General features: G+C 50.4%; 2 protein-coding genes across 3 annotated transcripts in view; both read right to left on the bottom strand.

The window, feature by feature from the left end:
• LOC101996477 (short transient receptor potential channel 2) overlaps window positions 1-3,125 on the bottom strand; it is a 15,820-nt gene extending 12,695 nt beyond the window's left edge. Inside the window, exons 1-2 of the mRNA XM_005368814.2 lie at window positions 3,111-3,125; window positions 1,821-2,540 (exon numbers count right to left, since the gene is read on the bottom strand). Of these exons, the coding sequence (XP_005368871.1) occupies window positions 1,821-2,540; window positions 3,111-3,125 (735 nt within the window). The remainder of the gene's footprint in view (window positions 1-1,820; window positions 2,541-3,110) is intronic.
• Window positions 3,126-3,740: 615 nt separating this feature from the next.
• The window catches only part of LOC106144384 (short transient receptor potential channel 2-like), an 18,640-nt gene continuing 10,327 nt past the window's right edge, over window positions 3,741-12,053 (bottom strand). The window contains exons 4-10 of one of the 2 annotated variants that reach the window (XM_026790076.1): window positions 11,623-11,752; window positions 9,488-9,666; window positions 7,970-8,055; window positions 7,661-7,833; window positions 5,891-5,963; window positions 4,929-5,056; window positions 3,741-4,364 (exon numbers count right to left, since the gene is read on the bottom strand). In XM_026790076.1, coding sequence (XP_026645877.1) covers window positions 4,135-4,364; window positions 4,929-5,056; window positions 5,891-5,963; window positions 7,661-7,833; window positions 7,970-8,055; window positions 9,488-9,666; window positions 11,623-11,752 — 999 coding nt within the window. In that variant the 3' untranslated portion in view covers window positions 3,741-4,134. Of the gene's footprint in view, window positions 4,365-4,928; window positions 5,057-5,890; window positions 5,964-7,660; window positions 7,834-7,969; window positions 8,056-9,487; window positions 9,667-11,622; window positions 11,779-12,053 lie in introns of both variants that reach the window. The other variant, XM_026790075.1, reaches the window with a different exon arrangement.

Below are 12,053 nucleotides of genomic sequence, written 5' to 3'. Positions count from 1 at the left end.
TGTAGACCAGGCTGGTCTCGAACTCACAGAGATCCGCCTGCCTCTGCCTCCCAAGTGCTGGGATTAAAGGCGTGCGCCACCACCGCCCGGCTCCCTGGACTTTTCTAATTCCTGCTTCCTGCCCCGCTTTAACTCTTGACTGACCATGCTTTCTTTACATACAGCTATCACTGTGATTTGTGTGCAGGTCATAGCACACGTGCAGAGCTCAGGACATACATACAGCTATCTCTGTGACGTGTATGCAGGTCATAGCACACATGCGGAGCTCAGGACATGCATGCAGCTATCGCTGTGACATGTGTGCAGGTGCACAGAGCATACATAGCACACGTGCGGAGCTCGGGAGATACATACAGCTATCGCTGGGATGTGTGTGCAGGTCATAGCACACATGTGGAGCTCAGGAAAGCTTTGCAGAATTGTTTCCACTTTTCTATGGGTCCTGGGGGTTAAACTCGGGTCTTAGGCTTGCACAGAGGCGACAGTTGTTGCCTGCTGCACCATCTCACTGCTCCACCATTACCCTTGTGCTCATCCTGTTCATCTTTCTGAGCATCCTTATATGGAACCAGTGCAGGCGGTTTAAGGAGATGTGAAGAGTGAGCGGCTCTTGGCTGCACATTCCCCTCCCTATCCTGTTTTATTTGGGGCCTTTTTCTAGGACAGGATTTAAGCCAGGCTTCAAAGGTCTAGGGTACCTTTAGTACTGTCCCTCAGACAGGAAGCTTTTCTGTTTTGTTTTACAGACCTTAGTCTCTCCCGCTGTAAAGTATGGATGGGAATTCCTGCTCTGCTCACTCCCCAGGCTGCTAAGAGAGGGAAAATCCTCTGAAAACACCGCTCCTTCCTGTTCGTTCTTCTGCCTTTCTGACCTCATCTTGTTCTAGGCCTTCCTAATCCCCTCATAGTCTTCCCCACCTCATGACAGTCTTGAGGATGGGGACCTAGTCTGGCTTGGCATACAGGGAATGCCAATGACTCAGTGCCAGGTCCGGGACCAGACACTCTGCTTCATGTATCTTTGGTCCATCCCAGGTCCTCACACTCTTTTGGGGAGGGTGGGGTCACTGAGGTAGGATCTCATGCATTCCAGGATGGCCTCAAACTTGCCGAAGATGATCTTGAACTCTGGTCATTCTGTGTCCACCTACCAGGTGGTGGGATTACAGGTGTCTAGCAACTGAGTGAGCCACGCCTCCACATTATAGCCCTCTGCCAGGTCTGCAGCCTGCTCCAGCTAGTTTCCTGCTCATCTTCCCCAACCAGCCCCTCTGGTCAAACAAACTGTCAAACAAATGCCTCTTCCCTTAAGAACCTTCCTGGGACACGAGTGCCAAGGGTCACTCCTTTTTCCTGCTTTCTGTGCTTTGGAAGTCCTGTGAAGACCATCCACAGAGGCACTGAATGAAGTCCTGGGAGCATCTTGTCCCCTTTTCCCATTCGTGACCACAAGCTCGGGAATCCCAACACAGCACTCCACATGAAAATACAGTGGGTACCCCAAGGGGACACACTCTACTGAAGGTCATGGTGAAGACTGTCCAGCTGTTTCTATTTTTCTCTTAGCTTAGATGGATCTAGAGTGCCCTGGGGTAGGAGCTGTAGTCCCTGCATAAACCAAGTGAATGTTGTCACTAGAATGAAAGCCTACCTCAGAATGAACTGTAGCTCTTACAGTAAGAGCCTTCATCCTCTTTTGCCCGTTCTCACTTCTCAAACTCCCTAGAATACCTACCATAAAGCCCAGGCCTGTCCTGGTGCCAGAAGAGACCCTGGGCATGGAGGACAGAACTGAGTGAAGAGTGGGGGCAACAAACCTTAAACTCAGGCTCCTTCCGTGCAAGGCGCTTGAGCTCCCGGCTGAGCTGAAAGGCAGCCAGCATGGCATCCTCACTGGCCAGTGAGAGGTGAGCCCGGCTTGCAATGCCACGGTAGGTGTTGATTCGGGACAATGAGAACTTTAACAGGTCGTATCGGCGGGCATTGCTGCACTCAAGACAGGCGCAGGAAACGGGGTGGGGCCGCGCGATAGTGTGGCCCTGGTCCATGAGCAGCTGGGCAATCTCATACAGGTCCTTCTGGCAGGCCAGTGTGAGTGGGGTCACACCAGGCGCAAAGCGGGAGCCGTCGATCGACGAGTCAAAGAAAGCTAGGGAGAAAGATTTGGTGTCTACCTTTCGGCCCTTCTCCCGGTCCAGCCGAGCTAGTAGGCGACGCACCACCGCTGGCTGGTTTGTGTCCACTGCCACTAGTAGGGCTTCGTGGACCTGCCGGAAGTCAAACTTGATGTTGGCGAGCAGCACATCGGTGATGGCCTCATGGCCCAGGCGGATGGCCAGGTTGAGGGCTTCCCTCCAGGAGCGGTCCTCGGACTCTTCCACATTCCGCAGAGGCCCGCCTGGCCCAGCACCCGAGGCATCGGCGCCCGCCTCCAGCAGCTGCTGCACGAGACCCAGCTGCCCCTCTTGGATGGCACCCAGCAGTGTGGGTGGGAACCTGAGCTTTTTGTTCACAATCTCAGTCCAGCTCGGCTGTGGCTGGGTGGCAGAGGGGAGAGAAAAGTGCTCTTGAGTTCCCAAACCCCTTAGTTTGGAGGCTTTCCTCACCTACCTTCCGGCCTCTACCCCTCTGGAGTCAGCTGTTACGTCTCCCTTGTTACCCACACAGTTTATTTTGTAGAAAAGGAAAGGGCTGGCCTTACTAGCTGACTTCCACCCTCATAAAAGTCCTACATACTAGGGCCCAGTGTAAGTTCCCTGGAGAAGTGACTTAAAGCAGGTGGTCAGGGCCACCCTAGAAGCCTAACTCACACACGAGCACAGAGAACCCGGCAAGAATCTAGTCTCCAGACTGTTGACTTCATCTCTGAAGCCCACACGGAGGGTCTCTAAGCCGGGCTCCTCACAGGCCCCTAATGTGCTCCCCTCCATCAACCGCTCTCTTTGCCTCATTGCTCTTTTCTTTGGGCCCAGGGTCAGGACCATGGGGGTCTCCCATCCACATGGTGGTATCTACTACTTGTCCAGCAGCTAGGCTGTCCCTGAATCCCCATGGGCAGTGAGTCGTGGGACCAGGATGGGGAGGGGAGGACAGCAAGCGTCTCTTACCGAAAGGGGATCCATGGCTGCAGCTGCCCCGAAGGCTTGAACTCCCCGTCTGCCTCTCCCTTGACTCTCCCAGCAGCCTCTCTCAGCCCCACTCAGAGCCCCACCCTGAGCCCTCCCTTTTTCAGGACCAGCTGCTGTCTCTCTGCCCTGCACCCCAGGGACAGGAGAGCTGGTGTTAGTGACAGAGGATGACGTCTCCCGGGAAAGGGGAAGAGTGGATAACTTTTCAAAGCAGAATTTGGACTATCACAGGTCCAGGACCTTGGAGACACTGCGGCCCGATTATCTCACTGAACAGCTGAGAATGGGATTTGTGCAAGCCTCACAGCCAAGCCTAGATCCATCTGTTCCTTAGAAGCAATCTCTGGTCCCTTTGACAGTCCTCTGGGCAGCAGGAGCGCTCTCCCTGGTACTGAATGCCCACTTCAGACCCACAGTAAGTACAGAGCAGTTACAGAGCAGTCATGTGACTGCACCTAGGAAAGACACAGAAGGTCAAGGTCTTCGTGCTCAAAACTCACTCATCTACCCAGAACATCATGGGACTTTATTTATTTATTTATTTATTTTGGTTTTTCGAGACAGGGTTTCTCTGTGGCTTTGGAGCCTGTCCTGGATCTAGCTCTGTAGACCAGGCTGGTCTCGAACTCACAGAGATCCGCTCATGGGACTTTATTATTTCCAGGCCACATTTTCCTTCTAAGCCTCAGTTTTGCTTTCAGAAAAATGGGTGTGAAGATAAGTACCATTCACCGAGGGAAACACACTCTAGCTGGTGTCCTGAGGCCTTGGAGAGATTACCAATTCCACCAAAGAAGTTCCAAGGGGACACTGTCCTTATGAGAACTGGGTACCATAGTGACAAAGCCGTGACAACTGGGAATGAGGATCAAGCTGGGTCCAGATGTGTCCTCAGGCAGGCAGAGTTCTAGGTAACAGGTGAAGGGAGGGGAACCGACTCTTCTTAGCCACAAGAGACCTATTCCCTAGGTTCCAGCATAACAGGTCAACAGAACTCCATGGCTCAGGCTGGAAAAACCTCCCCACATAGGCTGGCATGTTCTTCTATTTCTCCTGCTAAGAACTGTAAACCGCAAATAGGGCACTGGACCCAGGAAGACGGTGGGGAGCTTTCTGGGGAGGACACGCACAGCACCAATGTCGAGGAGGACGAGGAGGGAGAGGCTGGCTGGGGTGGGGAGCTCTCTCCACAAGTGGCGGCATGTAAGGGAAGAGTCTCGATGCTGAAGGAGCCTACGGAGGGGAGAAAGAGATAAACCCTGAGAAGCGTAGGGAGTGTCTGCTGCCACTGGGTACTGCTCATGTGGGTAATCTCCCAGGGCTGAGTACTTCAAACCTGAGAGACATGATCCGGCAGACTATGTCAGTACCTAGGTGCCGGGGATATGGATGCCCTTACAAAATGTGGAGTCTACTGGAAAAGGCCAGTCAGGAGCACAAAGAACACTGCCACTAGGCCTGGACAAAACAAAACTGTGTTTGGTGTGTGCACCATGTGTACAGATGGAAGCCAAAGGGTGGCATCGCATATCTTCTTGCTTCTCCATCTTATTTTTTGAGACAGGGTCTCCTGTTGTATCTAGAGGGACTGACCAGTGAGTCCCGGGCCTCTGTCTGTCTCTGCACCTCCAGCCTGTGCTTATGGACATGGGCTGCACACCCAGCTTTTAAGTGGGTGCCAGGAACACAAACTCAGGTCCTCACCTGCCTCCAGACTCTACTAAACATTCTGCCGGCACCCACACTCTTCCTATCCTCCTAAATGAACACACCTCCACAGTAATCGACGTGGCTCACCCGTACAAATGGGACACTGTCCAGTGGCCCGGACACCATTGTGGTTTCCGGTCTGAGGTCGGTGCTGTCTTTGCCTTGCTCTTACTGCCCCCTTCCGATTTGGCTGAGAACTTGAGTTGGACAATGATCTGTGGGAAAGAACAGTTTAACGCCAGTTATCTGGGAGAGAACACAAAGGCTCCAGACCAGAAGCTGAAGAAGAGAGTGGGAACGGTAACTCCGTTGGAGTCCTTGTTTTTCCACTTGATATGACAGACAAGAGGAAGGCAGTTAACTTTTGAGCATGTGATGACAGGGTTCTATCACTGTCCTCAGTTTTTAAAAATTAATTAATTTTCAGAAAGGGTCTTACTATGTAGGCCTGCATGGCCTAGAACTTGCTATGTAGAGCAGGCTTTCCCAGAACTCACAAAGATCCGCCTATTTCTGCCTTCCAATTCCTGGGATTAAAGGCACATGCTATCATGCCTGACCATTTTTTAATTTTAAAGTTGAGATATTATACATATACCATAAAATTATCCCTTGGAGGTATGGGTTAGGCTGCTTCTGAGCCGAGTAAGCACAGTTACTCCCAGAGCATTTTCAGCAGGCACTCCCCATCCTGCTGCCCCCCCCCCCCCCCCCCCCCCCCCCCCCGACACCAGCAAGCACTAACTTCAGGCTGGACTGAAACTTGCTGTATATCCCAGTAGTCCTAGTAGTCAAACATGCAGTCTTCCTGCCCTGGTCTCGTGGGCGCTAGGATACAGGCCTCAGACAGATTTACATTTGGATCGATCAGTGTACATGGCTCCTCATGCTGGTTCACTGCAGGGCCAGTTTCTGCCCCCTCCAAGTCTGATGGCACGTGCACAAGGACCTCTCTCCTTATCAAACCCGGGCTGCCCAGGCCTACTGAAGCGAGCGTGAGGAAGGCTCCGGAGAGCACGGAGCTCTGGAGGTGACAGCTGCCTGCCTACCTTCGGTCCTGCAATTTCTGCCTCTTCCTTCTGCCCACACTGTTCGTCCTGTTTTGCTCTTCCGCTCTGGGCTCTGCATTAGAAATGCTCATTAGTTATTTCTCTCCATACCAGACATGGTGGAACAGGCCCAAAATCCCAGCACTTAGGAAGTTGAAGCTGGGGGGACAGCAAGTTCAAGGCCAATTTGGGATGAAAAATGAGATCTTTTTGTTTATTTGGTTTTTTTAAACAGGGTTTCTCTGTATAGCCCTGGCTATCCTGGAACTTGCTCTGTAGACCAGGCTGACCTTGAACTCACAGAGATCCGCCTGCCTTTGCCTCTGGGATGAAATGCGTGGCTACCACAGCCAGGTGAGACATTTTTTTTTTTTTTTTTTTTTGGTTTTTCGAGACAGGGTTTCTCTGTGGCTTTGGAGCCTGTCCTGGAACTAGCTCTGTAGACCAGGCTGGTCTCAAACTCACAGAGATCCACCTGCCTCTGCCTCCCGAGTGCTGGGATTAAAGGCGTGCGCCACCATTGCCCGGCGAGACATTTTCTTTTGAAAAACAAAAATCAAAACAAATATTCTAGCTATTTACAAAAGGCTTCCACAGTTTAAGTTTTCTTTTGAGATAATCTTTCTAGCTTCTTTGCCTGCTTAAGTTTTTCTCATTCAAATCTGAGAGGAAATGTTCCTTCCTATAAGGATTCTCTGATTGAATCTTGTCACCCTACCATCTGTTCTTTCAATGTATTTATTACAGTTTAGCTTTAGACTTCCTTGTGTGACAGACAGACATCTCTTTATTAAGATACGAGCATTGCTATCTTGACCGTACATGGCTAGCACATACAGACACCCAATAAATCCGTATCAAATGAGCAGTAACAAGAGCCAACAGTCACCTCTTATTCAGAATCTCAGAAACTCCTGCTACAGCACTGAATGTCTGTCAAGTGCTCACATCATCTCAGTGCCTTATCAATAGCAGACATCCCCAAATGCTTGCTTCTTTCCCGCCTCCTCATCCTTATGGACTGTGAAATGAACCTGTCACCTACCACTGCCTGTTTGTATTGGGGCCTCTGAGTGTGGGTGGTGTCTAAACAAATCACAGTGTCTGTGAATAGGTTGCAAAAAGCCATGACTTCACTAGGATGTGGTGGCACATGCCTTGAATCCCAGCACTTGGGAGGCAGAGGCAGGAGGATTTCTGTGAGTTCCAGGCCAGCTAAGACCTATGAGAAGAGACCCTGTCTCAAGGAAAAACAAAAACCCAAACCCTCTGACTTGTAGCTGACATGCTCTCCTTCCCTTTTGTCTGCCACTGCTGAAGCAAGCTGCCACTCTGGGAGACACTGCCCCACCAGCCTCTCAATGAGCTGGAACAGCATCCTTTCCAGGGGAGCCCCGAGACGACACTGAAGCTGTTCTTTTTCTCTTCTGAGGCAGGGTCTCGTGTTACTCAGGCTGGCCGGGTGTGCTCCATGGAACTGAGAACGACCTTCACCAATGATTCTCTGCCTCCTCCTGCTCTGGTGATGGGACTGCGGCACTCACAGCAGAACACTGGGACTGCCGTACTCTAAGGCATTACTGGGTTGAACTCTTTTCCTATAAACACGAGGAGCAGATTCCTGACTCCTAGACCACGCTCTTCCAATTGTTATCTAAGGCTGAACTTCTCTTCCCCTTCACCTGAAGCCTGAGTGCCACCCCAGCACAGCACGGCAGCCAGTGAGGAAGTACTGTGTCTGCACAGTAAGGAGAAGGTCCCGGGCCTCACCTGCACTCTCTGGATGGCTGGGACCTGGTTCCCCATGGCTGTGCTTTGGGCTTACCACACTGGCTGCAGGTGCCTTCTGGGCAGCAGAAAGCAGCATGCGGGCTGCCCGGCCCGGAGGCCCTGGCTGCAACTGTCTCAGCAGACCCTTGAGCTCTGGGGTGTCTTCAGGGCTCCTGCGGAGAAACAGCACTGTGTTCCACTCAGAACCACTGAAGACAGTGGTTCATCAGGGACCATGGGCTGGGGCTCTGTCCCCATGAGCTGTGTGGTCTCTCCCTTACAGGAGAAATATCAACAGCAGGTACATACGGGTGGGGCTCTGGGAAGAACGTCCTTCGGATAGAAGGATTAGTCAGCCAGGGCCTAGGGTCAGACTCCAGCGCATCAGAAGAGCTCTGAGGAGAAAATGGAGAAGTAAATACCTAGATCCACCAGCAGGGGACACTGCCACCTAGGAACACTACATGATTGTAGCTGAAGTAACTTTTACAGGACATATCTGCTGGGGTAGCAATCTCTGATGCTGCACTTTGTCTGCTAAGGGTTTTGTCACAATAAGAAGAACTCTGGGAAGAGAAGAATCTACACAATTGGGTAAAACAGACCTACAGAGCCGGTAGGGTGGTGCCCGCTTTTAATCCCAGCACTTGGGAGGCAGAGGCAGGCGGATCTCTGTGAGTTTGAGGCCAGCCTGGTCTACAGAGTGAGTTCCAGAACTGGCTTCAAAGCTAGTGAGAAACCCTGTCTCGAAAAACCAAAACCAAACCAAACCAAACAAAAACAAAACAAAAAAAACAAAACAAAACAAACAAAAAATAGACCTATGGGGAATAATGGAACGTGCAAACCTTTGAGTTTGTTTCTTGTAAACTTTTAAAATATGTATCTATATCATACTTTAAATTTTTTTTTTTTTTTGTTTTTGGTTTTTCGAGACAGGGTTTCTCTGTGTATCAGCCTTAGCTATCCTGGAACCAGGTCTTGTAGAACAGGCTGGCCTTGAACTCACAGAGATCCGCCTGCTCTACTTCTTATAACAGAGCTCGGTATTATAACATAAAGACAGAAGGCTTTGCAAGGCAGGGGCTACAAGGGAGCCTGCGGCTTTCAAGGGCTGAAAGCGATAGCTCTCCCCAAAGCTGGACGTGACACACGAGGTTAGGGTGAGATTCAAACAGAATTTCAACACAGCCAAGAGCCGGTTCAACAGCTCCGTGCAGACTGTGTTCGGGGCTTACTTACATCTCTGCCAGGGAGAAAAAGAAAAGGGAGGAGCTTATCCCACAAGTCCCCAAACTCCAAAGGCAGTTCAGATATTCAGACATGGCTCAACCTGGACTACAGGAGGATTTCTGCAGTTAGATAAAAGCCAGCACTCCTCAGGAACTTAGGAAGCCAGCTCCCCTCAACCAAGAAGTGAATTCCCTCATGACTGGCAGAAGGGACAAATGGTGCTTCCTTGGGAACACCCCATTCACAGCCCATGCTAGCCGCGGCCTTTCTCACCTTTGCTCTACCCTAAACTCGCTCTAGCTTAACCCCCCTCCCCATTCTCTTTTAATCCTACTATCTTTGTTATGTGAGCGCCTCCAGCTGCTCTCTCTTGTACCCACAGTAAAAACCTCCTGTTAACCATGGAGAGGAGTGTCATTAGTTTAGACACGGAATCTTGCACCCACAGTAAAAACCTCCTGTTAACCATGGAGAGGAGTGTCATTAGTTTAGACATGGAATCTTGGATCCTCCATGTTTACTTTTCTTCAATCAAGCATCAAGTTCTAAGTAGGAATTGAAAATACTAAATCCTCGCTCCACCATTGAACATACCCAGTTCAGCCCAGAGCCTCCGGGGGCTAAGGGATCAATCACAGGTTCAGCGGATGGGTCCACAGGGGAACGCACCCGGAGGAAGGCCAGGCCAAAGGACTGACGGCGTGTGAAAGGCTGGGAGCAGGTCAGTCGAAGCCGATCCCATGATTCTCCTGAGGCTGGAGCCAGGAAATCATCTCAAGGAGAAAAAGGAGACAAAGGAGGGGTTGCAGAGATGGCTCAGGAGTTAAGAGCTCTTGTTATTCCTGAAAGAACCTGAGTTCCATTTCCAGCAGCCACGTCACGGGGTTTACAACTGCCTGTAATTCCAGCTCCAGGGCAATCTCACACCCTCTTGTGGCTCCCTCATGTACCAGAACTCATGCATCCATACACATACCCTCCTACATATACATGAATAAAAAAATAAAAATAAATATTTAAAAAGAAGAGAGAGCTGGCATGGGAAGAGCATGGTGGTGATCTCAGCACTTGTAGGGTAGAGGCAAGCAAAGAAGGAGTTCAAGGCTAACCTTGGTTGCAAAGCAAGTTTTAGGTCTAGAGATAGGAAGACCGAGAGGGGTGTGTGTGTGTGTGTGTGTGTGTGTGTGTGTGTGTGTGTGTGTGCTCTCTTGAGCATGCTCGTTCACTCTTGCACAGGACTGGGCAACAGAGAAGAAAATGTGTTGCGTTAACCCTTATTAGTAAGGAGGCAGGAAGGGAGAAAGTCCAAAACTGAAGAAAAGGAAGATAGACAAGGCTAAGGCTACACAGGCGGTAAATGTGGAGGTCACCAGTCCTGTCCCCTCAGGCAGCCAAGGTGGGGCCCTTTCAGCAGCTTCTTCCCTGCCTTCTAACCACTCCTCCATCTCCCCATTCCTGACCAGGAGGCTACACCCTCCCTCACACTGCCCCCTCCCACCTACGCAGCCATTCCCAGAACTGAAGCCACGCCCACCAACTTTACACCTCTGACCCTGTCACCATCCAGTCAGTGTATCACCCTCTATACTGCTTCCAAAATCTCACCCTTTCGTTACAGTGAGAGAGACACCTCCAATTTAAACACAGAAAAACAGATCGCAATTCCCTAGCATCTAGGAACCATGACTTAATCACCTATTACAGTGCTCACTGGGTAGGACCCTCACCCCTTATTCTCAAAGGGGCGAGAAGAAATTTCCTAACAGAATGTTTTCCCAGGAAGATAGTGGCCTTCCCCTCTCCCACCTGGGAGATTCTGAGCACAAGCCCAGCCAGCCCCCTGGTACAGGCTGATAAAGATGGCCTAACTCAAAAACAGTGGCCTTTCTCTAAAAAGAACAAGGAAAAAGCTGACTTAGCAGGATGGGAGGGAGCAAAAGTCCTTGCACCCGTGCCAAAGCAGCTTCAAAGATTCTCTTTGTAGTTATGCCTTTAAAAGCTTACCCCACAGAGGAGATACAACTTCTCTCTACCTCACTACAACGGGGATGGAGATGAGTTCCAAACATGTTTGTATTATGCTGATTAAGCCTTGCTTATTACAGTCTGGACCTCTCTGGTGGTCTCTCTCTGGGGGTCGTAATCTGGGCACAACAACTGAACATAGATTCACATAAGCAGAATTCATGAAACATTACATATTATATAATTATAGCCAACATATAGCTTTTTACCATAAACAAAAATTTATTCTATACTTTTTTCTTTTTGTGGTGTTAGGTATTAAATAAAATAAGGATCAAAAAAACAAAAACAGCTGGGCAGTGGTGGCGCATGCCTTTAATCCCAGCACTCGGGAGGCAGAGGCAGGTGGATCTCTGTGAGTTCGAGGCCACCCTGGCCTAGTTCCAGGACAGGAACCAAAAAAGCTATGGAGAAACCCTGTCTCGAAAAAAACAAAAACAAAAACAAAAACATAGCAGTCCCTGGTGTGGTAGCATATATACCCGCAGTTCCAGCACCGGAGTGCTAAGGCAGTAAGTCTTTAAGGCTAGCCTGGGCTGCCCCGAATTCCCAGCAGGCAAAACTCACATGCAAGCACTAGCTTACTGTGTTCTAGCACATGGAGTTAGGCAAAGGCTCCCTTCCATGGTTCACACCCAGCAGCCCTTAGAGCCACTTCTGTACTGCATCTGTCCTCGGAAAGCCCGCACAGCTGCCCTCTTTACCCGCTCTGAACATCCGGACTCCAGAGCGGTTCTTCTCCTCCTTTGCCTCAGCGGGGGACATCAGCATGGTTGCAGGGAGAAGGGTGACAAAAGGTCTGTCTGGAGGCCAGGAAGAACGGCCCACGTCAATCTGTAGGAAAGCACAGCCACAGTTACCTGGGGACAGAGCGGAAAGAAGGATAACGATGAGAGAATGGCCATACATGACAACACAGGGTGGAATCAGAAGATAGAAAGTTCTGGCAACACTGGGTCACTCAGGGAGCTGCCAACTGGAATGCAATGAGTCCCCAGTCCATTAAAGGATGGTAAAGGTTCACCATGGCCAATACAGCCTGAAACCTGTCCTGGAAATCACCGTTAATGAACCCAACGTCTTTCTGTCCTGAGAAAGCAGACAGTAGTCCCTACCCTAACTGTTCCTTTTTTTT

The sequence above is a fragment of the Microtus ochrogaster genome, unplaced genomic scaffold (assembly GCF_000317375.1).
Source record: "Microtus ochrogaster isolate Prairie Vole_2 unplaced genomic scaffold, MicOch1.0 UNK41, whole genome shotgun sequence".
In the NCBI taxonomy this organism is placed as follows: Eukaryota; Metazoa; Chordata; class Mammalia; order Rodentia; family Cricetidae; genus Microtus; species Microtus ochrogaster.
Note: the sequence above shows the minus strand (reverse complement) of the source record. Positions and strands in the feature narration are given on the sequence as shown.